Source organism: Oncorhynchus clarkii, chromosome 9, assembly GCF_045791955.1.
Source record: "Oncorhynchus clarkii lewisi isolate Uvic-CL-2024 chromosome 9, UVic_Ocla_1.0, whole genome shotgun sequence".
Lineage (NCBI taxonomy): Eukaryota > Metazoa > Chordata > Actinopteri > Salmoniformes > Salmonidae > Oncorhynchus > Oncorhynchus clarkii.
Window position 1 is genome coordinate 43,907,986 of NC_092155.1, and position 24,666 is coordinate 43,932,651.

The window sequence follows — 24,666 nt, forward strand, 5'->3', positions numbered from 1 at the left end:
CACTCTATGGGCATGAGTGTTGTATACAAATCTGAGAAAATGTATATAATTTACAAAAATCATATTTCCAGATTATTTAACCTCCATCACATGGTATTATGGCAGTCTTTTGGGATTTTGGATGCCATATTGGATTTGAGGCAAAAATCCAGGGTGACCCCAACAATAATCTATTGTGTCCTCCTCACTTAATTGCAAGAATAGGGGCTTTGGAGCCAAAAACATTTAATTTCGATGTCTGAGCCCAATTGTTTTCTTTAGAGACGATTTACTGTAGCCACAACATTAAAAAAACGTGTAATTATATGTATTTTTGTCAGGCAGGGCCACGCAGCACAGAATGAGAGCGAATTTGATTTAGAAAGTTCCATTACTCAGCTACCAAAAAGTAAAGCTTACGTTCATCGTAAATATCCATTATATTTCCGCCTATTGTATCTCTGTGTCTACAGGTCTATATTTCCAAAAAAGCAGACAACCCTTGTATTCCAAATTTGAGCAACATCAGAGCTTGCAATATTGTACACTGCTCAAAAAAATAAAGGGAACACTTAAACAACACAATGTAACTCCAAGTCAATCACACTTCTGTGAAATCAAACTGTCCACTTAGGAAGCAACACTGATTGACAATAAATTTCACATGCTGTTGTGCAAATGGAATAGACAATAGGTGGAAATTATAGGCAATTAGCAAGACACCCCCAATAAAGGAGTGGTTCTATAGGGGGTGACCACAGACCATTTCTCAGTTCCTATGGTTCCTGGCTGATGTTTTGGTCACTTTTGAATGCTGGCGGTGCTTTCACTCTAGTGGTAGCATGAGACGGAGTCTACAACCCACACAAGTGGCTCAGGTAGTGCAGCTCATCCAGGGTGGCACATCAATGCTGTGTCTGTCAGCGTAATGTCCAGAGCATGGAGGCGCTACCAGGAGACAGGCCAGTACATCAGGAGACGTGGAGGAGGCCGTAGGAGGGCAACAACCCAGCAGCAGGACCGCTACCTCCGCCTTTGTGCAAGGAGGAGCAGGAGGAGCACTGCCAGAGCCCTGCAAAGTGACCTCCAGCAGGCCACAAATGTGCATGTGTCTGCTCAAACGGTCAGAAACAGACTCCATGAGGGTGGTATGAGGGCCCGACGTCCACAGGTGGGGGTTGTACTTACAGCCCAACACCGTGCAGGACGTTTGGCATTTGCCAGAGAACACCAAGATTGGCAAATTCGCCACTGGCGCCCTGTGCTCTTCACAGATGAAAGCAGGTTCACACTGAGCACATGACAGACGTGACAGAGTCTGGAGACGCCGTGGAGAACGTTCTGCTGCCTGCAACATCCTCCAGCATGACCGGTTTGGCGGTGGGTCAGTCATGGTGTGGGGTGGCATTTCTTTGAGGGGGCCGCACAGCCCTCCATGTGCTCGCCAGAGGTAGCCTGACTGCCATTAGGTAGGTCTGGGAGGAGATTAGGTCTGAGAGGAAATCCCTCAGGAGACCATCCGCCACCTCATCAGGAGCATGCCCAGGCATTGTAGGGAGGTCATACAGGCACGTGGAGGCCACACACACTACTGAGCCTCATTTTGACTTGTTTTAAGGACATTACATCAAAGTTGGATCGGGCCTGTAGTGTGGTTTTCCACTTTAATTTTGAGTGTGACTCCAAATCCAGACCTCCATGGGTTGATAAATTTGATTTCCATTGATAATGTTTGTGTGATTTTGTTGTCAGCACATTCAACTATGTAAAGAAAAAAGTATTTAATAAGAATATTTCATTCATTCAGATCTAGGATGTGTTATTTTAGTGTTCCCTTTATTTTTTTGAGCAGTGTATTACATACTGTAAGCTTATGTGTAAGCTTATCATCCTCCCTCCAGCCAGGCATTATTCTGCACTTTTGAGTTTAGGGGGTGTCACACAATATCTGTCAATTTAACCACCTTTTGCAGTAAAATATATTTACACAACCATCCATTTTAATAGATGAGACATTATAGATTTGAAAAAACATTGTTGTGTTTTGTTATATCTCAGGTAGAGGTATCTAAAAACAACTGGAGCCTTGCCACCACCTACTGCTTGAAGTGTGCATTTTGAATGATTTGTTTTCAACCCAGGTCTGTGAGTATCAGTTTCTCTCCCTGAAAATCAAGTCTATGAATTTTAAAATGATATCATCTGAAAGAAATCCCCAATGTCCTCTAAGGTATACGGATATTTGATTGAGGTGTGTATTGATTTTCTATTACTTGCTTTTTAACTCAGGTCTCAGCACTGAGGGGAATGCCTCCACCAGAGGGTTCTGGTCCTAACCCTAACCACTGGGCCCTCTCAGAGTTACTGGGACAGAGGAGGCTTGTGGTGTTGGGGGTGCTAGTAGCATGGATGGTCCTCTTCCACCTCCTGGTGAACGTGTGGCTCCTCTGTCTCTTCACCAGCCTGCTGGTGGTCCTGGGTGGCTGGCTGGGGTCCCGTGCTGCCCTGGATGCCAACAGCCTGCTACACCTGGAGCACTTTGTCCCCCTGGGTAGATCACAGCCGGCCCTCCACTCGCCTGAGAGCGAATGGAGGCTGGACCATGAGATCCAAAGCGCTGTGCATAAAGCCATCCGAGACTTTGTGTCGTCCTGGTACCACACCATGTTGACCGAGGAGGAGGGGCTGGGGGAGTTTGAGCACATTATGCAGGACGCCATGTTGGATTCAGTGATGGAGCTGAAGGAGAGGGCTCGGTGCGTGGACAGGAGAGCGCTGGTCCAGAGGACCTTGGAGCTGTGTGGCTGCCACCTGCAGAGCTACATGACAGCCAGGGAGATGATGAAGCAGGCAGAGGCACGGCTGGGGATGCAGGACAGAGACAGCTCCAGCACCCCCAGCCTGTGGGAGCTCTATAGCCAGGCAGATGCCCCCCACCCAGCCCTGGCTAGTCCAGCCACGGAGCTCAGCTATTCCCGGACCGTAGTGGACCTCCTAATGCAAGTCCTGGTCCCGTTCCCTCACCTGGAGACCAGGACAGGGAGATACATGGTGGGGGAGTTGATCACCTGTAACGTCCTCCTCCCACTGGTCAGTAGGGTGTCCGATCCTGACTGGCTCAACCTTACCATTGTGGACTTGTTCACCAAAGCCAAAGAATCACCGGATGCGTCCCTCGATGAGCTCCCTGATACTCCAGTCCAGCTGCACAGGAGTCAGACCCAGCAGGAGCTCTGGACCCAGACCCGTTCTACCTCCTGGCTCCAGACTCCGAGTGACCAGAACGAGTCCAGCAACAGCCCCACTCCTCCCAAGCCAGCCACTCCAGACTCCCTGGAATCCATGGAGTCCTACCATACGGCAGTGCCAGATCTGAAGGAGGAAACACGGCAGTACTGCGGGGCGATCCTACCAATGCCATGCATTGGTTCATCGATCAAAATAAACACTTGTCATGTGTCTATGGATCTGCTGAGGTCCTGCAGCGGTGGCAGCCGCCTGTATCAGGTTGTGGACTCGGACCTGGAGTCCCCATCGACAGAATCCAATCAGCTCTCTGTGGAGTCCCTAGACCAGATGGACTCCGAGGAGGACCAGACAGACAGCTTCTGTGACTGTACCTCCCCTACCAACTTCTGCAGTGTGTTTGAAGACGAGCCGCCTGGATGCTTCGGCAACTTGAAGGTCCTGGGACCCAAGGTTTGTTTCTTGTTACTTTATTTATTGGTCTTTCGGCACTCCTACATTTTCTTAAACAATTATTTAAATTGTATATAAATATAAAACAATACAAAATAATGATGTAGAATAAATAAGGTTACAAATTGCTATGAATGGCTTTGCTAAAATCTTGAGATGCAGGTGTCCGAGCAGCCCCACTGGCCAGTGGGCATGGCGGAGGAGCTGCCCCCAGGATGCCCTGTCCCTCCAGGGAGGCTGTGTCTGACCCCCTTCAGCTTCGAACCCCTCAGCAGCCCAGATGGACCCGTCCTTATCCAGAACCTGAGAATCACTGGTGCTGTGACAGCCAAGGAGCACCGCAGCACCGGCTCACACCCCTATACTCTATACACCGTAAAGGTAAGACTTAACATTATGTCTTTAACAGTGTAAAACCAGGTTAGATATTAATTCTAGCGTGGTTCTGGTACCGGCTCTGACCGACATTTCTGCATATAAATCGATCTTTGGACACAGTAAATCAAAATGGCTTGCATTCAGAGCTAGCTAGTTAATTATTGTGGCTAGAAACTTCTTCAGTGAGAATTTGAAACTTTCCTGTCTAAATTGGGATTTTAGAATCATTCGGTTTTTTTAGCGGAGTAAAAAAAAAAATGTAGACATTAATACTGTAGTTGTACTATAATACATGTGCTTTAGCTGTCGGCCTGGCCTACACTATCTAACTTCCCTCTCATACTGTGCCCTGTGTTGTGTTTCCGGCTTGCAGCGCTAACTTTCCCCATTGAGCTGTATCACAATGACATTCAGACGGTTACATACTACCAATATTACAAGTTAGTTTTAGTGCAGGCTAGTGAAGGCCAGGTCTTTTTATGCAGCACTCCATCACTCTCCTTCTTAGTCAAATAGCCTTACACAGCCTGGAGGTGTGTTGGGTCATTGTCCTGTTGAAAAAAAATGATAGTCCCACTAAGCGCAAACCAGATGGGATGGCGTATTGCTGCAGAATGCTGCGGTGGCCATGCTGGTTAAGGGTGCTTTGAATTCTAAATAAATCACGTACAGTGTCACCTACTTTTCCAATAGTCTTGAAGGAGTTCCCACATATTCTGAGTACTTGAGGGTTTGAATGAATAGGTGTGTCCAAACTTTTGACTGGTACTGTATACATAGAAAACTCAGAAAAATCACGTTTTTGACTGCACAGGATCTTTAACAAAAGAAAACAAACGAGTTTGCTTTACAGAACATTTCTTGCAATTCTACACATTTTACCATGGGGTGGGGAGACATTGTTGCAGTTTTAAAGCTGATTTCCTGCAATACTTCACCTTTTGCCATGACTTATGCCATGTTAATATGATATCTGAATGAGAGTGACTAACAAAATCAATGGGGGCCCCCCGGAGGTCAGGGCCCCTGGGCACATGCCCTGTGTGCCCAGTCAGTAAATCCCCATCATTACTACAAGTTTCGATAGGTGGCTAGATTGCTAAATTAATCTTAAATGTTTTTACTGACATGGGCTAATTGAGTGACTGTCAGTGGATGACATATTGCACCTGGTGTATTCTATTTTTTTCTAACGCTCAACAGTAAATTGAGGCCCTAACTGAGTTCCTAATTTTCTGAAGAATAATAATCATTTATTTATTTTTATTCTGAGTAATTAGTGGTTCGGACCTCAGTGTCCTCATATGTGGTTACGGCCCTATGCAGTTACGTTACCCCATATGAAGTTGGCATTTACAATGGTTAAGGTTAGGGTTGGGGTTAGGTCATGGTTAGGGTTAGGATTTATGGTAGGAACGTCCCAAGGATTCGGGATAGCATTGACCACAAAATCAATGCTAGCCTCTTAAAGGGGCAGTAGCCTACATTGGATGTTAAAGTTTCAATGGAGAAGGTGCATAAAAATGGAGGACGGCCCCCATGTACTTACCAGAAACACCTCATTTGCTAAGTTCACCGTAGTGCTCTCTTTTTTGTATTGGCATTAGCACAGTACACATTATCCCAGTTCTAGCTCCAAGACGGCGGCAATTTGAAAAAATGAAAAGGTAGATTGTGCTGATATATAGTCACATTGAATTATGTTGCGTATGGATAGTGCTGAAACGAATACTTCATACAGTGCCTTTGGAAAGTTTTCAGACCCCTTGACTTTTACCACATTTTGTTACGTTACAGCCTTATTCTAAAATGCCACTCAAGGACATTCAGAGACTTGTCTCGAACCCACTCCTGCGGTGTCTTGGCTGTGTGCTTAGGGTTGTTGTCTTGTTGAGATCCTGCTCCAGAGCGCTCAGGACTTCATCAAGGATTTCCCTGTACTTTGCTCTGTTCTTCTTTCCCTTGATCCTGACTAGTCTCCTAGTCCCTTCCTCTGAAAAAAAATCCCCACAACATGATGCTGCCACCACCATGCTTCACCGTAGGTATGGTGCCAGGTTTCCTCCAGACGTGACACTCGGAACCCAATCTGGGTTTCATCAGACCAGAGAATCTTGTTTCTTTAGGTGTCCTTTAGTACTTTAGGTGCCTTTTTGGCAAACTCCAAGCGAGCTGTCATGTGCCTTTTACTGAGGAGTGACTTCCATCTGGTCACTAACATAAAGGCCTGATTGGTGGAGTGCTGCAGAGATGGTTGTCCTTCTGGAAGGTTCTTCCATCTCATCAGAGGAACCTTGGAGCTCTGTCAGAGTGACCATTGGGTTCTTTGTCATCTCCCTGACCAAGGCCCCTCTCCCCTGGTTGTTCAGTTTGGCCAGGTGGCCAGCTCTAGGAAGAGTCTTGGTTGTTCCAAACGTCTTCCATTTAAGAATAATGGAGGCCACTGTGTTCTTGGGGACCTTCAATGCTGCAGAAATGTTTTGGTATCCTTCCCAAGATCTGTGCAATCCTGTCTCGGAGCTCTACGGACAATTCCTTTGATCTCGTGGCTTGGTTTTTGCTCTGACATGCACTGTCAACTGTGGGACCTTATATAGGCAGGTGGGTGCCTTTTTCAAAGCATTTCAATTGAATTTACCACAGGTGGACTCCAAGTTGTAGAAACATCTCAAAGATGATTAATGGAAACAGGATGCACAAGAGCTCAGTCATGAGTCACAAAGCAAAGGGTTTGAAGGTATTTCTGTCCAAAAAAAAGTTTGCGCTTTTGTCATTATGGGTTATTGTGTGTAGATTGATGAATAATAAAATTTAAAAAAACATTTTACAATAAGGTTGTAATGTAACAAAATGACGAAAAAGTCAGTTTCCAAATGCACTGTATCTGAATTCCTCCATTTGTATGCACCTTTGCCATCACAGCATTATTTAATCTGCAGTATTCTTCTGCAATTTATTTTGTTACCAATCATATTTACATGGTAATATTATCTTATGATTATAATTATTATGTCTCGTCTTTTAACTAAATTCTATTAGTCTATTAGCTTCCAAAATGTAATTGTCTAGCTGTCTGATAACACGATCTAATGGAATGGCTTGTCCTGCACTTTGTAGAAATCCAGAGTGCATTTGAGTGAATGCTGGAAAAAGATCTTGGTTCCTTTCTGAACATAGCAATGTGAATGCAAAGAGGACTCACACCACAAAATAGGTGACATGAACTGGCAAAAGAGTTAAAAGTCAAGGGAAGTGTGAATACTGCCCTGAGGTATTTAGCTTATTTTGTTCTACCCCAGAGTTCACTTTAAAGAGGTCTGAGATCGGTTCTTTTAAAGAGGACTATATGTGGAAACACCCGTAGTTCCTAGAGGAGCAGGAGAGAGTGGTTTTGTCGCTCTAGCTAGCACATTCACAGATTGATTTTTATCGCCAACTTTGTCAATGTAATCTTAAAATAATTCATAGATTTTAAACAAACAAAAAACATTTTGGGTTTGTCATAGACAGACAATATTAATATGAGATGAAAGGCAAGTTCCTAATAAGTTCAGTAAGCCAAGCTAAAGCCCTGTCCGATGTTTAGAAGGGTGAGGGCAGAAGTTTTAATCAAGAGAAGCCTGTAGAACATGCAAATGTTCTCTAACACTAAACATACAAATATGTATTTTGCAGTTATAAGGAATTTGAAATCTTATAAAACCACTCATTTGGTTATACTATATTTAGAAAGCATATAAGTCATTTCAAACCTTATTTATACAGTGTTGAATAAGAAATGCATCAAATATTTCATATTTTCACATTTTTATCATAGTTGTACTGTGTACTTGAGCTTGTGTCCTCATAATCGACTACACCTCAGCTATTTTTTTTAATACCAGAAAGCTGGGTTTTGAATCATTCTGGCAGTATAAGCATTACTAGGTTTTGTTTATGGCCCTCTCGTGATAAATACATCTATTTAGGCGGAAATATACATTTTGACATGACGCTTGAATGCTTACGCAGTCATGGTCTCCAAAGGCAGGGATAGCAACAATGTAACACATAGGCCTGCCACTCTTTTTTTATCAAAAGGTACAACGCTAGACAAATCACTTGTGACAGTACCGGACATTAGTGTACACTTCCTTAACTTTTTTAATACCTTTATTAATATCGATCTTGAAATGTGACCATTGGACTAGCCTTATTGAAATGTGAACATTGGACTAGCCTTATTGAAAGGTGACCATTGGACTAGCCTTATTGAAAGGTGACCATTGGACTAGTCTTATTGAAAGGTGACCATTGGACTAGTCTTATTGAAATGTGAACATTGGACTAGCCTTATTGAAATGTGAACATTGGACTAGCCTTATTGAAATGTGAACATTGGACTAGCCTTATTGAAATGTGAACATTGGACTAGCCTTATTGAAATGTGACCATTGGACTAGTCTTATTGAAATGTGAACATTGGACTAGCCTTATTAAACCTTCCCAGTCAATCTGTAACCGTTGTTGTTCCCCAAGTATGAGACAGTGGTTGACTCGGAGAGCCTAGGTACTCTACAACCTGTAGCCTATCACACTGTGAACCGGCGCTACAGCGAGTTCCTCCACCTGCAGACGCGCCTGGAGGAGAAGCCTGACCTCAGGAAGATGATTAAGAGTAAGAAGTCCAAGTCTTTTGTATGTTTTTTGGCTAGAGAGAGATTGTGGTGAGCGGTACGAGAGAGTGCTGAAAGAGCAGTAGGCCAGATTCCAACCCAAGCTGGCAGCTGTACATTATAATCAGTCAAAACAAATCATTTATAGCGTAGAGGAAGTCTTACACATGCTGTATGGATATTTTATTCTCACCAAAGGGTGTTTGTATCTTTTCCATTTCAGATGTCAAGGGACCCAAGAAGATTTTCCCCGATCTTCCGTTTGGGAACCCAGATATTGACAAGGTGGAAGTTCGAAAAGGACAGCTGGATACCTTTCTTAAAGTAGGAATTGAATTGTTTATCTAACAAGGTGAATCATTTCCTGATTTGTATGTTTTTGAAATGTGACTGTTGCATCGTATCTGATCACTCACTGTCCGATCGCTTTGTTTTCCTCCAGCAACTGTGTACCATCCCTGAGACGGCCAACAGCGACGAGATGCAGGAGTTCCTGGCTCTTCACACAGACGCCAGCACAGCCTTCGAGAAGAAACCATTTGTTATGTCCAGGATTGACAAGGTGACAACTGTCTCGGGCTATGAAATAAAAACAGTGCATGATAACGTGACCTAAAAACATGAAAAGGGAGAGATGATGAGAAATGATAGAAGGTGTGGTTTCTGGTGACCTGTTTTTTCGGGAAGCTAACCTTGGTGCTGTTTGTGTGCTGTGATCTCCTGGGCCTGGTTATTGGCGTCTACTGTAGATGATGGCGAATGCTGTAGACACTCTGAAGACAGCATTCCCTCGTGCTGAGGACGACCTGGATGGAGAGCCTGCTGATGCGAGGAATGCCCCAGAAGGAAGGAAGAGGTGGGAGTCTTTTTTTTCACTCACTCACTCACTCACTGTCTCTCTCTCTCTCTCTCTCTCTCTCTCTCTCTCTCTCTCTCTCTCTCTCTTCCCCCTCTCTGCGTCTTCTCTTTCTCTAAATGTCACATATGTACGGCCTGGCCAAAGCTTTTCCACTATCATGTCTCTCTTGAAATACTCATTAAAACACCTGTAAACAACTCGCTGTAGTTTTCAATTCACATATGAAATTTGAAAGCTGCTTTAGGAAAAAAAAAATGTGTTCTCTGTAACTGCTATTATGACATTAAAGTCAAACAATCTAGTTTTGTGTAATGTGTTTTTTAATTGTTGCTTGTTGTGTCAGGTCTGTCCGGCTGAGGTTCTCCAGTAAAGTCGCCCCTACTCTCAATATACCTGAAATCCAGCCCAAAGTCATATACTGCTTCAATGAAGGGAGCACTGTAAGTTAACCATGGAAGTTTCATATCAATGAGTATCAATATGAATAATCATTTAATATTAATGTCATCAAACTGTCTGTTTGATTGTACTCACTCACTCAACCCGCCCATCCATCCATCCATTAATACACTCATTCATTACTGTGCCCTGGTCTGGTTCTGCAGGTGTTCCATGGCCTGTCCCTGTCTGGTCTGGAGGGCTTTATAAAGGACCAGGAGGCTCTGCTCTATGCTCCCCAGGAGAAGGAGGCTGACGGGAGGAGGTTCAGCGTGCTACCTGGCAAAGACAGGAAGGGTGGTGGGGGTCGGGAGAGAAAACTACGGGGGACAGGTACAGTTTTTCTAACGTCTACACGGGCCTGCATTATCAACCTATTACTATCTTACATGAAGGACCTTCATGCAGTTAACTGAATATCTAAGGACCGTCTCAGTGCAAAAACCAGACATTATTATCAGAATTATAAACTTTCCAAATGAGATCATCTATGACCATGCTCCACTCAGTAATGGCCAGCAGGTGGTAGTGACCTTGCACAGCCTCTGTAGGCCAGTACCACACCACTGGTTTGAGGAAACAGTGTTGACTATCTGTCTGAGGCTATCTGGCTCTGTTTGCCTTTCTGTTATTCATGTTCTAGAATCATGTCCCAGTATTTGTATCTTCATCAAGTTCAGGTTTTGTATTCTGTTGCGTGCGCGCTTATGTGTGTGAATCTGACTGTGATGTGTGTTCGTGCAGACACGGCCGTGGCAGACGTAGCTCTGAACATCCTGTGTCTGCTGATGAAGGACCAGTGGAGCTGGCTCTGCACTGAGAACATACAGAAGACCATCAGACTGCTGTTTGGCACCTTCATTGAGAGGTATCACACCATATCATACCGTCATCTTCATAGACCAGAACAAGAAAGCAGACCATACCCCTCCCTCATCATAGATTAGAACAGGGAAGCAGACCATACCCCTCTCTCATCATAGACTAGAACAGGGAAGCAGACCATACCCCTCCCTCATCATAGATTAGAACAGGGAAGCAGACCATACCCCTCTCTCATCATAGACTAGAACAGGGAAGCAGACCATACCACTCCCTCACCATAGATTAGAACAGGGAAGCAGACCATACCATTCCCTCACCATAGATTAGAAAGGGAAGCAGACCATACCACTCCCTCATCATAGACTTCAACAGGGAAGCAGACCATACCACTCCCTCACCATAGATTAGAACAGGGAAGCAGACCATACCACTCTGTCACCATAGATTAGAACAGGGAAGCAGACCATACCACTCCCTCACCATAGATTAGAACAGGGAAGCAGACCATACCACTCCCTCACCATAGATTAGAACAGGAAAGCAGACCATACCACTCCCTCATCATAGACTTCAACAGGGAAGCAGACCATACCACTCCCTCATCATAGATTAGAACAGGGAAGCAGACCATACCACTCCCTCACCATAGATTAGAACAGGGAAGCAGACCATACCACTCCCTCGCCATAGATTAGAACAGGGAAGCAGACCATACCACTCCCTCACCATAGATTAGAACAGGGAAGCAGACCATACCACTCCCTCACCATAGATTAGAACAGGGAAGCAGACCATACCACTCCCTCGCCATAGATTAGAACAGGGAAGCAGACCATACCACTCCCTCACCATAGATTAGAACAGGGAAGCAGACCATACCACTCCCTCACCATAGATTATAACAGGGAAGCAGACCATACCACTCCCTCACCATTGATTAGAACAGGGAAGCAGACCATACCACTCCCTCACCATAGATTAGAACAGGGAAGCAGACCATACCACTCCCTCACCATAGATTAGAACAGGGAAGCAGACCATACCTCATCATAGACTTCAACAGTAAAGAACAGTTGGTCCTTCATACTCGTCTTTTATATTGCGCGTGGCCCTTTGCTCCACTATCAGCTAGAAGAAACAAACCACTCATCTTGTACATATGGGGTTGTCAGTCAGTTTGCTTAGTAATTCAGGGCACTTTAACCCATTGCATATTCTGTCACAGAATCAACTTTACACTGTCAGGAACAGGACTTCCCTAGTCAGATGTGGTACCACATACTTCATATGACCCCTGGAATAAGTACACATTTTGGTTAGATTGTGGCAAGAACACTATTTGATCCATTCAGTAATTTATGTTAGCTAGGTCAGTGGTTTTCAACTTACTCTTGAAAGTATGAATAGTAGAAATCTAAATTGGGTAGTGTATCGTCAGTTTTCCTCTTGTCATGTCAGTCATTGCATACCTGGGAGGAGTGGTTCCTAAACTGCAGTCGGCAGGGGGAGGGGCGCGGGTCAGTTTTTTTTAGCTAGGTTTGTTAGCTCATAGATTTTCGTGTATTGTTTGAGTCACTCAATTATCACGTGAATAGACGTTAGAAACGGCTAAATGTATAGAACTGCAACAACAAAACATGTCTCTGGAGGAGTGGTGACGGGAAAATAACCTCTCCCTCAACTTAAAAGAAATGAAGGAGCTGACCGTGAACTACAGGAGACAGCAGAGGGAGCATGCCCCCATCCACATCGGAGAGGGTCAAAAGCTTCAAGTTCCTTCATGTGCACGTCACCAAGGACATGAAATGGTCCCACCATTTGAATGTGGCACAACAGCACCTCTTCAACCTCAGGAGGCAGAAGAAATTCGGCATAGCCCTTAAGACCCTCACAAACTTCTACAGATGCATCATCGGAAGCATTCTGTTAGGCTACATCACCGCCTGATATGGTAACTGCACCGCCCACAACCGCATGGCTCTCCAGAGGGAGGTGCAGTCAGCCCAACGCATCACCGAGGGCACAATGCCTGCAGTGTGGTCCTGTCCTGTTGACTACTTTTGGGCTGTTTTCCTTTGTTAGTAGCAACGAGCCCGTTTCTCAGTAAGTGAGGGATTCCTGAATGGCGTCCATATTTTAATCAGCTCGTGGAAGGTCCCTGTGACCCAGGCAGCCCAGGCTTGTAGAATCAGTATGCTGACGGAAGAGCTGAGGCCTGTTAGCTCGGCCAGAAGCTAAACTATGGCTGTGTCTGAAATTGCACCCTGTTCCCCATAGGGCCATTGTCAAAAGTAGTGAACTATGTAGGTCGTAGTGAATAGGGTGCCATTTCGGACACAGCCTATTTCTACCTTGGCTGGAAGCAGGAAGCCAGTGTTTGTTCATAGCAGCTGCACCTAAAACTGTCTGGTCAGCTTGCTGATGACCAAAATGGCTTTTGGAAAGCCAGAGCGTGTATTGACCACATCAATACTGTCTCCAACGTGGTCCTGGCTAGAATTCAAGAGAGAGACAACTTTTGGCTGTTTTTATTGATTTTCAGAAGGCGAATAATTGGGTGAATAGAGACCTTCTTGCTTTCAGACTAATTAAAAAATGGGAATTGATGGAAGATTCTATGATACCATGAAAGCTCTTTATCGGCCTCCAGTTGCCTGTGTTCAGGTCAATGACCTCAGGACAGGCGGGTCTCCAAACCCTTACGGTGTAAAACAGGGAGACGTACTCTCGCCCATTTATTTCCCACTACATGTTAATGATTTAGCCCTACAAATCAAACATGTTAAACTTGGTGTTTAAAGTTGCTGATACATTCCTGGGATCTTGTTGTATATGCTGACGAAGTTCTCCTTACCGGGACCGAAGATGACCCCCTAGAATATGTTGAATATTGTTAGTTTACGGTGTGCTAACGGGAGACTAGCGATAAATCAAGAGAGGACCCAGATTGTTAATTTCAGAAAGAAGGGCGTGCAGAGAAGTGCACACAACGTTTGTTTTGGTACAACCCCGTTAGTCTACACTGGGCTCTATAAATACCTTGGTTTCAGTCTGGATGAACACATGACCTTTGACGATGGCATCAGATCACAAGCAGATTCTGCAGGCAGAGCCTTAGGGTCCGTGCCTATTCTCAGCCGTATACATTGTGTGTGTGTCCAGTGATGGACTATGCTGCTGGGGTGTGGGGTTCCAAAGTGGGTACTAATTGTAACCTTGTTCAAAACAGACAATCCGCTGCTTTCTTGGTGTGCACAAACTGACTCCAAACCTGGCCATCTGTGGAGATATGGGTTGGGAACCATGTGTGGTTAGGCAAAAAGGTGACATGTCTATGAAACAGACACATAATCACAAAAAAAGGTGGGACCGTACTCATAACTATATGTGGGCTAGATAATTGTTATCTATGTATTTGTGAAACTGATTTGCAGTGTATATATTCAGGAACAAATGACCATGTGGTGTTAACCAAATCAAGGACAAGCCTTTTCAGATCCACAAGGAACAATGGGCAGTTGATGTTTGGTTTAAACCTAAACTTAGAATGTACACACTTATCAAAAATAACTACAGCCTTGAAGCATATGCTTACCTGATTCTAACAAAAACCCAGTTTGTGCACAACTCTGATCCAGCCCCCTCCCTCTGACTATAAGATACGGGTAGATTTAACAGAGCGTCTGAAGAGGAGAGAATTTGCCTACTATGTGATCTCGGGGGAATCGAAAACCAAATCCATTTAGTGTTTTCATTGCCCTCTGTATGACTCTCTGAAGAAAAAACTATTTATGATAACCCTGAAGCATTCTGGTTACAGGATGAGCAGAGGCTTGAATTTTTTTTCAGACGGGGCGTGTTTGAGATGGCTGAGTTTGTTCATAATGCCTGGAGGAGAAGGAGAAATGTACTGTTTGTGTCGTGTGGCTCGATGGTCGCTGTACTGGCATTGATTATTGTATGCATTTAATTTGTAAAATGTTATTTCGTTCTGTGGTGTCCGCTAGGCCCATGTGGGCCTTGCATCAGTAGATGTATGACACTTAAATAAATGATATCAATTATTTAGGGCGGCAGGATAGCCTAGTGGTTAGACTAGGACTAGTAACCGGAAGGTTGCAAGTTCAAATCCCGAGCTGACAAGGTACAAATCTGTCGTTCTGCCCCTGAACAGGCAGTTAACCCACTGTTCCCAGGCCGTCAATGAAAATAAGAATTTGTTCTTAACTGACTTGCCTAGTTAAATAAAGGTTTAAAAAAAATAATAATAATACAAATCTGGGATCTGTAACGTTCGTGTCGCAATGTTCCTTTCTACCGCTAGGAGGCAGCACACATCTGTAGAAGTATGGCCACAGAACGTTGAGGAATGTTTGGAGTTTCAGAATGATATTTAATATTGAATGGCAATTTCCATAGCTTTTATGTCAGAATCTTATATTCCATGCCTTAGACCTAGTCCTAGCCATAGCTGTTAAGTGTGCTGGGCCAGTAACCAAAAGGTGTTGGTTTGAATCCCCGAGCAGACTAGGTGAAAAATCTGTCAGTGCCCTTGAGCAAGTCTCTAAACCATAGTTGCTCTGGAAAGGAGTGTCTGCTAAATGACTAAAATATGACAAAATATAAATATATTTGTTGCACCACTGCACTGGGTTCTGTGACAGGATATGACATCCGAGACCAGGCCATTGCATTTGGGTGTGAGATGAGCAGGTGATTTAGGTCAGCCATGGGATTGGGTTGGGTTCATAATGCTAAACACAGAGCATGACAGGGCTCCTTTCGATTCACTCTTTTACATAATACAGGCCCCTGCATTATCACTGGTGCAACCCTTTAGGTGGCTTGGACTTTTCAAGGGTCTTCCAACAGACGCGCTGCCTGGGCTGTGTCTCTCTATTTGCCCAACCCATTCTCAGGTGAGAGGAGTCCGTCCAGTTCATACAAGCCAGAAGCCCGACAATGGGGCTAGATTTCACCTCCAGACACAGTGCTGCTGGGAAAGTCCCGACTGTCCTGGGGATGATGAGCTGCTGAGGTGTCTTTTCACACAACCAGCGGGAGGAGAGCGGCAGGGGAGAGATGAGACGGCACAGAGACATTGCCTAGTCGCAGTCATCCTGCAGACGGTCTTGGCCACAGAGTCTGTATAGTATTATCAGACAGGCGCAATGACCGTAAACACCTTTACCAGTGCAAATAGATGCGCGGAAGGACATTTATCAGATAAAGTACCTTTTTTGTTTACAAATTGTGTAATTATGAAGACATCACCGAGACATTAACATCTAATCATCCTGGCTGTAGACGGCCTTCCACCCAAAGTAATCTTGGTTAACCCAGAACTAAAGTCTCATGTAATTGGTCAGCTGCTCGATTAAATTCTGTGTCCAATACATGTTAAGAGAAGATATCAAGAAATGCTAGAACAAAGAGTGGAACCGGAATGAGGAGCTCTATTCGAAGATGTTCCCTCCCCTTCCAAAATTCGAAAGATGCGAACACCTGCAAAATGATTTGTTCAAATAACCAGAGATGAAAAACCCAAACACCGGAACTATGGCTGCTCTTTTTCTACGCATGCAATACAATCCCGACAGATTCTTTCGTTCTACACACAGAATTTTTCCATGAGAGATTAGAACCACAGCAATTTGAACCACATAGCCGTATTATCAGAGAGATACAAACGGACTGTAATGTGAACACCTTCACCTGTATGGCCAAATGGATGTGCCCTGTTAAAAGTTGGTGGCATCTCAGTTGCCACTAGTTTGAATGTTGCTCAATTCATTTTAACAGTGTGTGGAAACACTATGCTGTCATGAAAAGTATTTCCGTGTACAAATTGTGCAATTGTGGTATAAAGACTGCATCTTAAAGATAATGGTATTTGTTGCTAGGCAGCATATCCTAACATTATGAAGCATTTTACCATCTGAACATTTTAAGGAATCTTTTATTATCTGAATTATGCTGTTGACATGAATAGACTACACCACAAGGCATTCTTGGGGGTTCTTATCTTGTGTTCAGTTGGCTGATATACAATATATTGGCAGATTTCTTGTAAAATGCGTTATGGGGATATTTATTCTCAGATCGCTATTTGTAAAAAAAGACATCTAAAAACATGCTTACATGACTGCATTTTCATAAAGATAATTGAGGTTTTATGTGTCTGAATACCAGACAGATTCTTAAAAAAAATAAAAAATGTAATATGATTGGCAACAAGTGACGTATGACGGGTCGAAACGCTTCAAAACTTGGGGCCTCCAGTTTTGTAGTCCTGTGTTGTTTTGCATGGACATACTGTAGAGAACAGTCATGCAAAGCACTCCTAGCAATCTCATCTGATTCTGGGCAGAATGCGTGCATCTTCAGACAGATGACAAGAGCAGCACTCATGATTCAGCCCAAGCCATCAGATCAATACTGCAGACGAGGGCAAAGGGTCACTGACACGTTATCAATCAGGACAGGAAAAATTCCTATTCATCCATAAACTGTATAAATATTCCTTCATAAACTTAGTATGGATGGTACAGCCCTCTGTGCTCAGAACATTCTCCTAAATTATGCCAGAATTAAGAAAACCCAAAGTGTGCCTTTTACCATGCATCACAGATTTACAAAGGTTTATACAGCCATGGACCAGCAGGCCGTATTGAGTCTGTCATTATGCCCCATTGCAAGCCATGTGCCTATAGACAATCCTTCCATACTACACAGGCCACCTGCCGTAGAGATACACAGCCATTCAAACACACATTACATAGTGTACGTTCAATGGACCATATTAGAATGCCATGGGCATTATGTCACTGAGCCTGCTAGCTTTTATTAGTGTCCCCTTCCCCGTTCAGTGAGAGCGGAGAGTGCGAGAGAGAGTGAGTCGAGAGAGAGAGTGAGCAGAGAGAGAGACAAATTTGACCCCCATACCTGCGTCAAAAGCAACCTTGGGAAAATCTTCTGCATTATCATTAACAGCAGACTCATACATTTCCTCAGTGAAAACAATGTACTGAGCAAATGTCAAATTGGCTTTTTACCAAATTATCGTACGACAGACCACGTATTCACCCTGCACACCCTAATTGACAAACAAACCAAAATTATTTCAAAAAAGCCTTCGACTGAATTTGGCATGAGGGTCTGCTATACAAATTGATGGAAAGTGGTGTTGGGGGAAAACATACAACATTATAAAATCCATGTACATAATCAACAAGTGTGTGGTTAAAATAGGTAAAAAACACAAATTGCCACAGGGCTATGGGGTGAGACAGGGATGCAGCTTAAGCCCCACCATCTTCAACATATATATCAACGAATTGGCAAGGGCACTAGAAAAGTCTGCAGCACCCAGCCTCACCCTACTAGAATCTGAAGTCAAATGTCTACTGTTTGCTGATGATCTGGTGCTTCTGTCACCAACCGAGGAGGGCCTACAGCAGCACCTAGATCTTCTGCACAGATTCTGCCAGACCTGGGCCCTGACAGTAAATCTCAGTAAGACCAAAAGTATGGTGTTCCAAAAAAGGGCCAGTCGCCAGGACCACAAATACAAAAATCTATACGTGTGGCCTAAACATCAGCACCACAGGTAACTTCCACAAAGCTGTAAACGATCTGAGAGACAAGGCAAGAAGGGCATTCTATGCCATCAAAAGGAACATAAAATTTGACATATCAATTCGGATCTGGCTGAAAATACTTGAATCAGTTATAGAACCCATTACCCTTTATGGTTGTGAGGTCTGGGGTCCGCTCACCAACCAAGAATTCACAAAATGGGATAAACATCAAATTGAGACTTTGCATGCAGAATTCTGCAAAAATATCCTCAAAAACACCAAATAATGCATGCAGAGAAAACATGAAAATCCAGAAAAGATCTGTTAAATTCTTCAACCACCTAAAAGGAAGCGATTCCCAAACCTTCCATAACAAAGCCATCACCTACAGAGAGATGAACCTGGAGAAGAGTCCCCTAAGCAAGCTGGTCCTGGGGCTCTGTTCACAAACACAAACAAAAAGAACAAAGCAGAACAACGAAGATCACGTCGGACCGATAAATCTGATTTAGTGCCACAGAAATAAGTACAGTTGCTTATACAGGAACAGCATTCGTTCATTCATTCCAATGTGTCAAGTAATTCTCTTTTTGTTTTCTCATGATTTGGTTGGGTCCTGGGGCTCTTTGGGGTGTGTTTGTGTTTGTGAACAGAGCCCCAGGACCAGCTTGCTTAGGGGACTCTTCTCCAGGTTCATCTCTCTGTAGGTGATGGCTTTGTTATAGAAGGTTTGGGAATCGCTTCCTTTTAAGTGGTTGTAGAATTTAACGGATCTTTTCTGGATTTTCATATTTAGCGAGTATCGGCCTAATTCTGCTCTGCATGCATTATTTGGTGTTTTTGAGGATATTTTTGCAGAATTCTGCATTCAAAGTCTCAATTTGGTGTTTGTCCCATTTTGTGAATTCTTGGTTGGTGAGCGGACCCCAGACCTCACAACCATAAAGGGCAATGGGTTCTATAACTGATTGAAGTATTTTCAGCCAGATCCGAAATGATATGTCAAATTTTATGTTCCTTTTGATGGCATAGAATGCCCTTCTTGCCTTGTCTCTCAGATCGTTTACAGCTTTGTGGAAGTTACCTGTGGTGCTGATGTTTAGGCCACACGTTTTTTGCAGTTTATTTCAGCTCGTTCGCGGCAGAAAACTGGATTGAATGATGGCTATTGGACGTGCGGGCCAGTTTCCACTCTGACATCTTAGTCTTATTGACTTTGCTGAGAACTTCTTTATTGAGGAAAAATGTACTTCCGTGACTGATATGTGGTTGTCTCACCTAGCGATCTGAAGATGAATGCACTAACTGTATGTGGGTCTGGATAAGAGCATCCGCTAAATGACTCACATGTACATGTGACGAGATATGTACCAGAGCACAGACTGCTATTGGTAGTGGAGATGTTGAGGAGTGAGCTGAGATAGAGGGTGGACGTGCCTAGGAGGGACTCTTGCTTCGTGTGTGTGTGTGTGTGTGTGTGTGTGTGTGCGTGCGTGTGCATGCGTGTAGATTTATGAGGGTTAAAGCTGCGTAAAGTATGTTTGTGTGGGCTTAGGTCACCTTGCTGGTGGCGTGTTAAGTAATGTTATCTTCACACTCACCCAGAGTGAATGTACACAGGTTTACCTTTATTGTCATGAGTCTTGTCCTGGAAGCAGAACTGAGCAATTTCCCCTTAAGATAGGCCAGCTGCAAAGTCAAAATTGTCTATATTGTAAATTCATGAAATTCATTTGGTCTTAATTTAAGGTTAGGATGAAAGGCGCTGCATGGTCAATCCGATACGTGATACGGCCTCTGCAGGAGTCAAGGCCTTCATACTTCTTGCGCTTCGCGGAGCAGCCCAGAGCTGTTGTCAAGGAAATGAGTTTGTGTTTATACAGGACCTCCCGCGCCCACCTACCGTCAACCAATAATGTCAATACGGAGCAATACAGAGTCCTCTGCATTGTTACAAAATTTGGGAGAGCACAGCAATGTGGTGTGGAGCATGATTTGGCTTCTGCAAGCTTGTGTCACACCCTCCATACGGAGCCTCCGGAGAGCTGTGCCGGATCAAGCATGAATCAGCTATTAGGAATTCAGGTTAGCAGTGTGTTAAGGTTAGGTATAAAATCACATTTGAGGACATTATCACTTTGCCAGACCAGCTGCCTCCAGGAGATTGAGCATGAAAACCGCTAACCTGAGAATGTACTGTACAATCCGCTCACTGTGTGTACGAATGCATGCACTTCTGCATATTCTTTGTGTCCTCACTTGTTTTGTGCCTTTTTCTTATGTGTCTGCGCGAATGCGTGTGTCTCAGTGTGTCACGTCTATTTTCTTTTTGACTCACCCTATTGTGTATGTACATGCATGTATACATATGTCTACCGACCTCCATGTTGCTTTTGTCTATCCTCACCCACAATCCTTGCACTCCAGGTGGCTGGATGTGGGCATGGCCCACCTGACCAGTGCTCCCTGCTGGGTGATCTACCTCCAGGTGATGCAGGAGGCAGTGTGGCCCGGCGGTGTCCTCCCTGATGGGCCTCGTCCTGACCGCAGCCTCATCCAGAGAGAAGAGACCAGGCAGCAGTGTTTGCACTGCCTTACACAACTACTACCAGGTCAGTGTCTGCACTGTCTTACACAACTACTACCAGGTCAGGGTCTGCACTGCCTCACACAACTACTACCAGATCAGGGTCTGCACTGCCTCACACAGCTACTACCAGGTCAGTGTCTGCACTGCCTCACACAGCTACTACCAGGTCAGTGTCTGCACTGCCTCACACAGCTACTACCAGGTCAGTGTCTGCACTGCTTCACACAGCTACTACCAGGTCAGGGTCTGCACTGCCTCACACAGCTACTACCAGGTCAGTGTATGCACTGTCTTACACAACTACTACCAGGTCAGGGTCTGCACTGCCTCACACAACTACTACCAGGTCAGTGTCTGTACTGCCTCACACAACTACTACCAGGTCAGTGTCTACTGCCTCACACAGCTACTACCAGGTCAGGGTCTGCACTGCCTCACACAGCTACTACCAGGTCAGTGTCTGCACTGCCTCACACAGCTACTACCAGGTCAGTGTCTGCATTGCCTCACACAGCTACTACCAGGTCAGTGTCTGCACTGCCTCACACAGCTACTACCAGGTCAGTGTCTGCAATGCCTCACACAGCTACTACCAGGTCAGTGTCTACTGCCTCACACAACTACTACCAGGTCAGTGTCTGTACTGCCTCACAGAACTACTACCAGGGCAGTGTCTGCACTGCCTCACACAGCTACTACCAGGTCAGTGTCTGCATTGCCTCACACAGCTACTACCAGGTCAGTGTCTGCACTGCCTCACACAGCTACTACCAGGTCAGTGTCTGCACTGCCTCACACAGCTACTACCAGGTCAGTGTCTGCAATGCCTCACACAGCTACTACCAGGTCAGTGTCTACTGCCTCACACAACTACTACCAGGTCAGTGTCTGTACTGCCTCACAGAACTACTACCAGGGCAGTGTCTGCACTGCCTCACACAGCTACTACCAGGTCAGTGTCTGTACTGCCTCACATAACTACTACCAGGGCAGTGTCTGCACTGCCTCACACAGCTACTACCAGGTCAGTGTCTGTACTGCCTCACACAGCTACTACCAGGTCAGTGTCTGCACTGCCTACACAACTACTACTAGGTCAGTGTCTGCACTGCCTCACACAGCTACTACCAGGTCAGTGTCTGTACTGCCTCACACAGCTACTACCAGGTCAGTGTCTGCACTGCCTACACAACTACTACTAGGTCAGTGTCTGCACTGCCTCACACAGCTACTACCAGGTCAGTGTCTGCACTGCCTCACACAGCTACTACCAGGTCAGTGTCTGCACTGCCTCACACAGCTACTACCAGGTCAGTGTCTGCACTGCCTACAAAACTACTACCAGGTCAGTGTCTGCACTGCCTCACACAGCTACTACCAGGTCAGTGTCTGCACTGCCTACACAACTACTACCAGGTCAGTGTCTGCACTGCCTCACACAGCTACTACCAGGTCAGTGTCTGCACTGCCTCACACAGCTACTACCAGGTCACTGTCTGCACTGCCTCACACAACTACTACCAGGTCAGTGTCTGCACTGCCTCACACAGCTACTACCAGGTCAGTGTCTGCACTGACTCACACAGCTACTACCAGGTCAGTGTCTGCACTGCCTCACACAGCTACTACCAGGTCAGTGTCTGCACTGCCTCACACAACTACTACCAGGTCAGTGTCTGCACTGCCTCACACAGCTACTACCAGGTCAGTGTCTGCACTGCCTTACACAACTACTACCAGGTCAGTGTCTGCACTGCCTCACACAGCTACTACCAGGTCAGTGTCTGCACTGCCTCACACAACTACTACCAGGTCAGTGTCTGCACTGCCTACACAACTACTACCAGCCACCGCACTAGGCTACCTGCCGCCCCGCTAGGCTACCTGTATGGGAACCATATGGGAATCACAGATGTGTTAGGTCATTGTACTGTCATTATTGCCATTTTAGTGTGTGTGTGTGTGTGTGTGTGTGTAGACCTGATTGCTGACATGCTGGGTTCTGAGAAGTACAGAGTGAGCTGGGATATGGCACTGGCGTCTCTGCAGGACCCTAACATCAACCGGTGAGCCCTCTATCATCACTGGCTTTAGCATGTTGGTGTGCATGTACAGTAGGTTTGTTAAACCTAAAATGTCAATGTCACATACAGACCAAACATTGAGCGTTTGATCCATGTCAACTTCAGTCTGACCTGTGGTAACCTCTCCCCTCTCTCTGTGTCTGGGTGACTCTACAGGCACCTGATCTACTGTATCTGTGACCTGCTGTTGGAGTTCCTGATTCCAGAGTCTTCAGAGGAGGGCTTTCAGAGATCTCTACTACAAAGTCTCTTTGGGGACGAAGAGAGGCTTTCTGCTTCAGCTTGACGACACACCAACACACCACCCCTCTCTCTGCTCCCCTGTCACTATCCCTATCTATTACCCTCTACCCCCTCCCATCCTGGCTGGCTCATCAGTATGGTAACCGTGGTCCTGCTGGGTTAATCAGAATGGGACCAGAGATTTACTGGAGCTTCTCATGAGGTCAGAGAAGAAAGGTGAGGAGCGCAGAGAAGGGGGGAGGAGGGGGAGGAGGAAAAGGGTTGGGGAGATAGGAGGGGTGGGAAGGCTGGGAAATGGGTTCTTGAACTCCTTACACTTTTTAGGCAACGCTCTAAAATGACTGATGACACTTTATTGAATGTATTCTCAAGGCACTGTGTTGGTGATTGTGCTAATATTGTGTTTTAATTAGATGCTTGTGTAGAGAAACACATTTATGTAGATATGTATGTACAGTATATGCAGTAATTATTTTATGTGTTTATTTATTTATATGTAAAATGCAGTATGTGTGATATCAATAGATATACAGTGGGGTCTGAAATTATTTGACCCCCTTGATAATGATGAGCAAAAATGACTATATAAAATAAATCAAATACTGAGCTACTGTATATTTTATGCAAAATAAATAATTGGGAAATTATATTATTTTATACTAATACAATTGCTCAGATAAAGATTTTGTTTCATAAGTTATACATACATTTTAAGGTAGGGGTCGAAATCATTGACACCCCTGTTTTCAATACCTCACCTTACGAGGATTATAGCACATATCTTTTGTCTGCGCTTATGGACGGCCCTCTTCAATTCAAACCACAGGTTTTCAATGGGCTTCAAGTCGGGAGACTGATACGGCCATTGCACAATGTTGATCTTTCTGGCCAATTAACCGTTTCTTTGTGTATTTTGATGTGTGCTTGGGGTTATTGTCTTGCTGGAAGATCCACTTACGGCCAAGTTTCAGCCTCCTGGCAGAGGCAACCAGGTTTTTTCGCAAAAATATCCTAGGACCGGGTAAAGTTCATGATGTCGTTGGCAGGACCAATGGAAGTCAAATAGCCCCATAACATCAAAGATCCACCACCATATTTTACAGTAGGTTTGAGGTTATTTTCTGCTTTTTGCTTTCTCATTTCACAAGGTTCCGTCCAAGGTCAACGCGATCTTAGATGCCCCAGCTCCTAGGAACGTGAGTCAACTACGTTCGTTCCTGGGGTTACTGAATGACTACGGACGCTTTATCGCTTAGCAACGAAGCTGAAGCTGCTGCATCAGTTGCTTTGTCAGGACAAAACACGGAAATGGACAGAACAATGCGAGGAAGCATTC

The 24,666-nt window shown here is 44.8% G+C and overlaps 1 protein-coding gene across 3 annotated transcripts in view; it reads left to right on the forward strand.

Moving 5' to 3' along the window:
* LOC139416383 (sorting nexin 19a) overlaps positions 1 to 23,963 on the forward strand; it is a 34,318-nt gene extending 10,355 nt beyond the window's left edge. Inside the window, exons 5-17 of one of the 3 annotated variants that reach the window (XM_071164949.1) lie at positions 2,038 to 2,124; positions 2,269 to 3,678; positions 3,841 to 4,059; positions 8,575 to 8,713; positions 8,935 to 9,035; positions 9,154 to 9,273; positions 9,461 to 9,567; positions 9,914 to 10,010; positions 10,176 to 10,341; positions 10,753 to 10,876; positions 20,841 to 21,025; positions 22,982 to 23,069; positions 23,244 to 23,963. In XM_071164949.1, the coding sequence (XP_071021050.1) occupies positions 2,101 to 2,124; positions 2,269 to 3,678; positions 3,841 to 4,059; positions 8,575 to 8,713; positions 8,935 to 9,035; positions 9,154 to 9,273; positions 9,461 to 9,567; positions 9,914 to 10,010; positions 10,176 to 10,341; positions 10,753 to 10,876; positions 20,841 to 21,025; positions 22,982 to 23,069; positions 23,244 to 23,373 (2,910 nt within the window). In that variant the 5' untranslated portion in view covers positions 2,038 to 2,100 and the 3' untranslated portion in view covers positions 23,374 to 23,963. The remainder of the gene's footprint in view (positions 1 to 2,037; positions 2,125 to 2,268; positions 3,679 to 3,840; positions 4,060 to 8,574; positions 8,714 to 8,934; positions 9,036 to 9,153; positions 9,274 to 9,460; positions 9,568 to 9,913; positions 10,011 to 10,175; positions 10,342 to 10,752; positions 10,877 to 20,840; positions 21,026 to 22,981; positions 23,070 to 23,243) is intronic. The other 2 variants (XM_071164948.1, XM_071164947.1) reach the window with 2 other exon arrangements.
* The last annotated feature ends 703 nt before the right edge of the window (positions 23,964 to 24,666 follow it).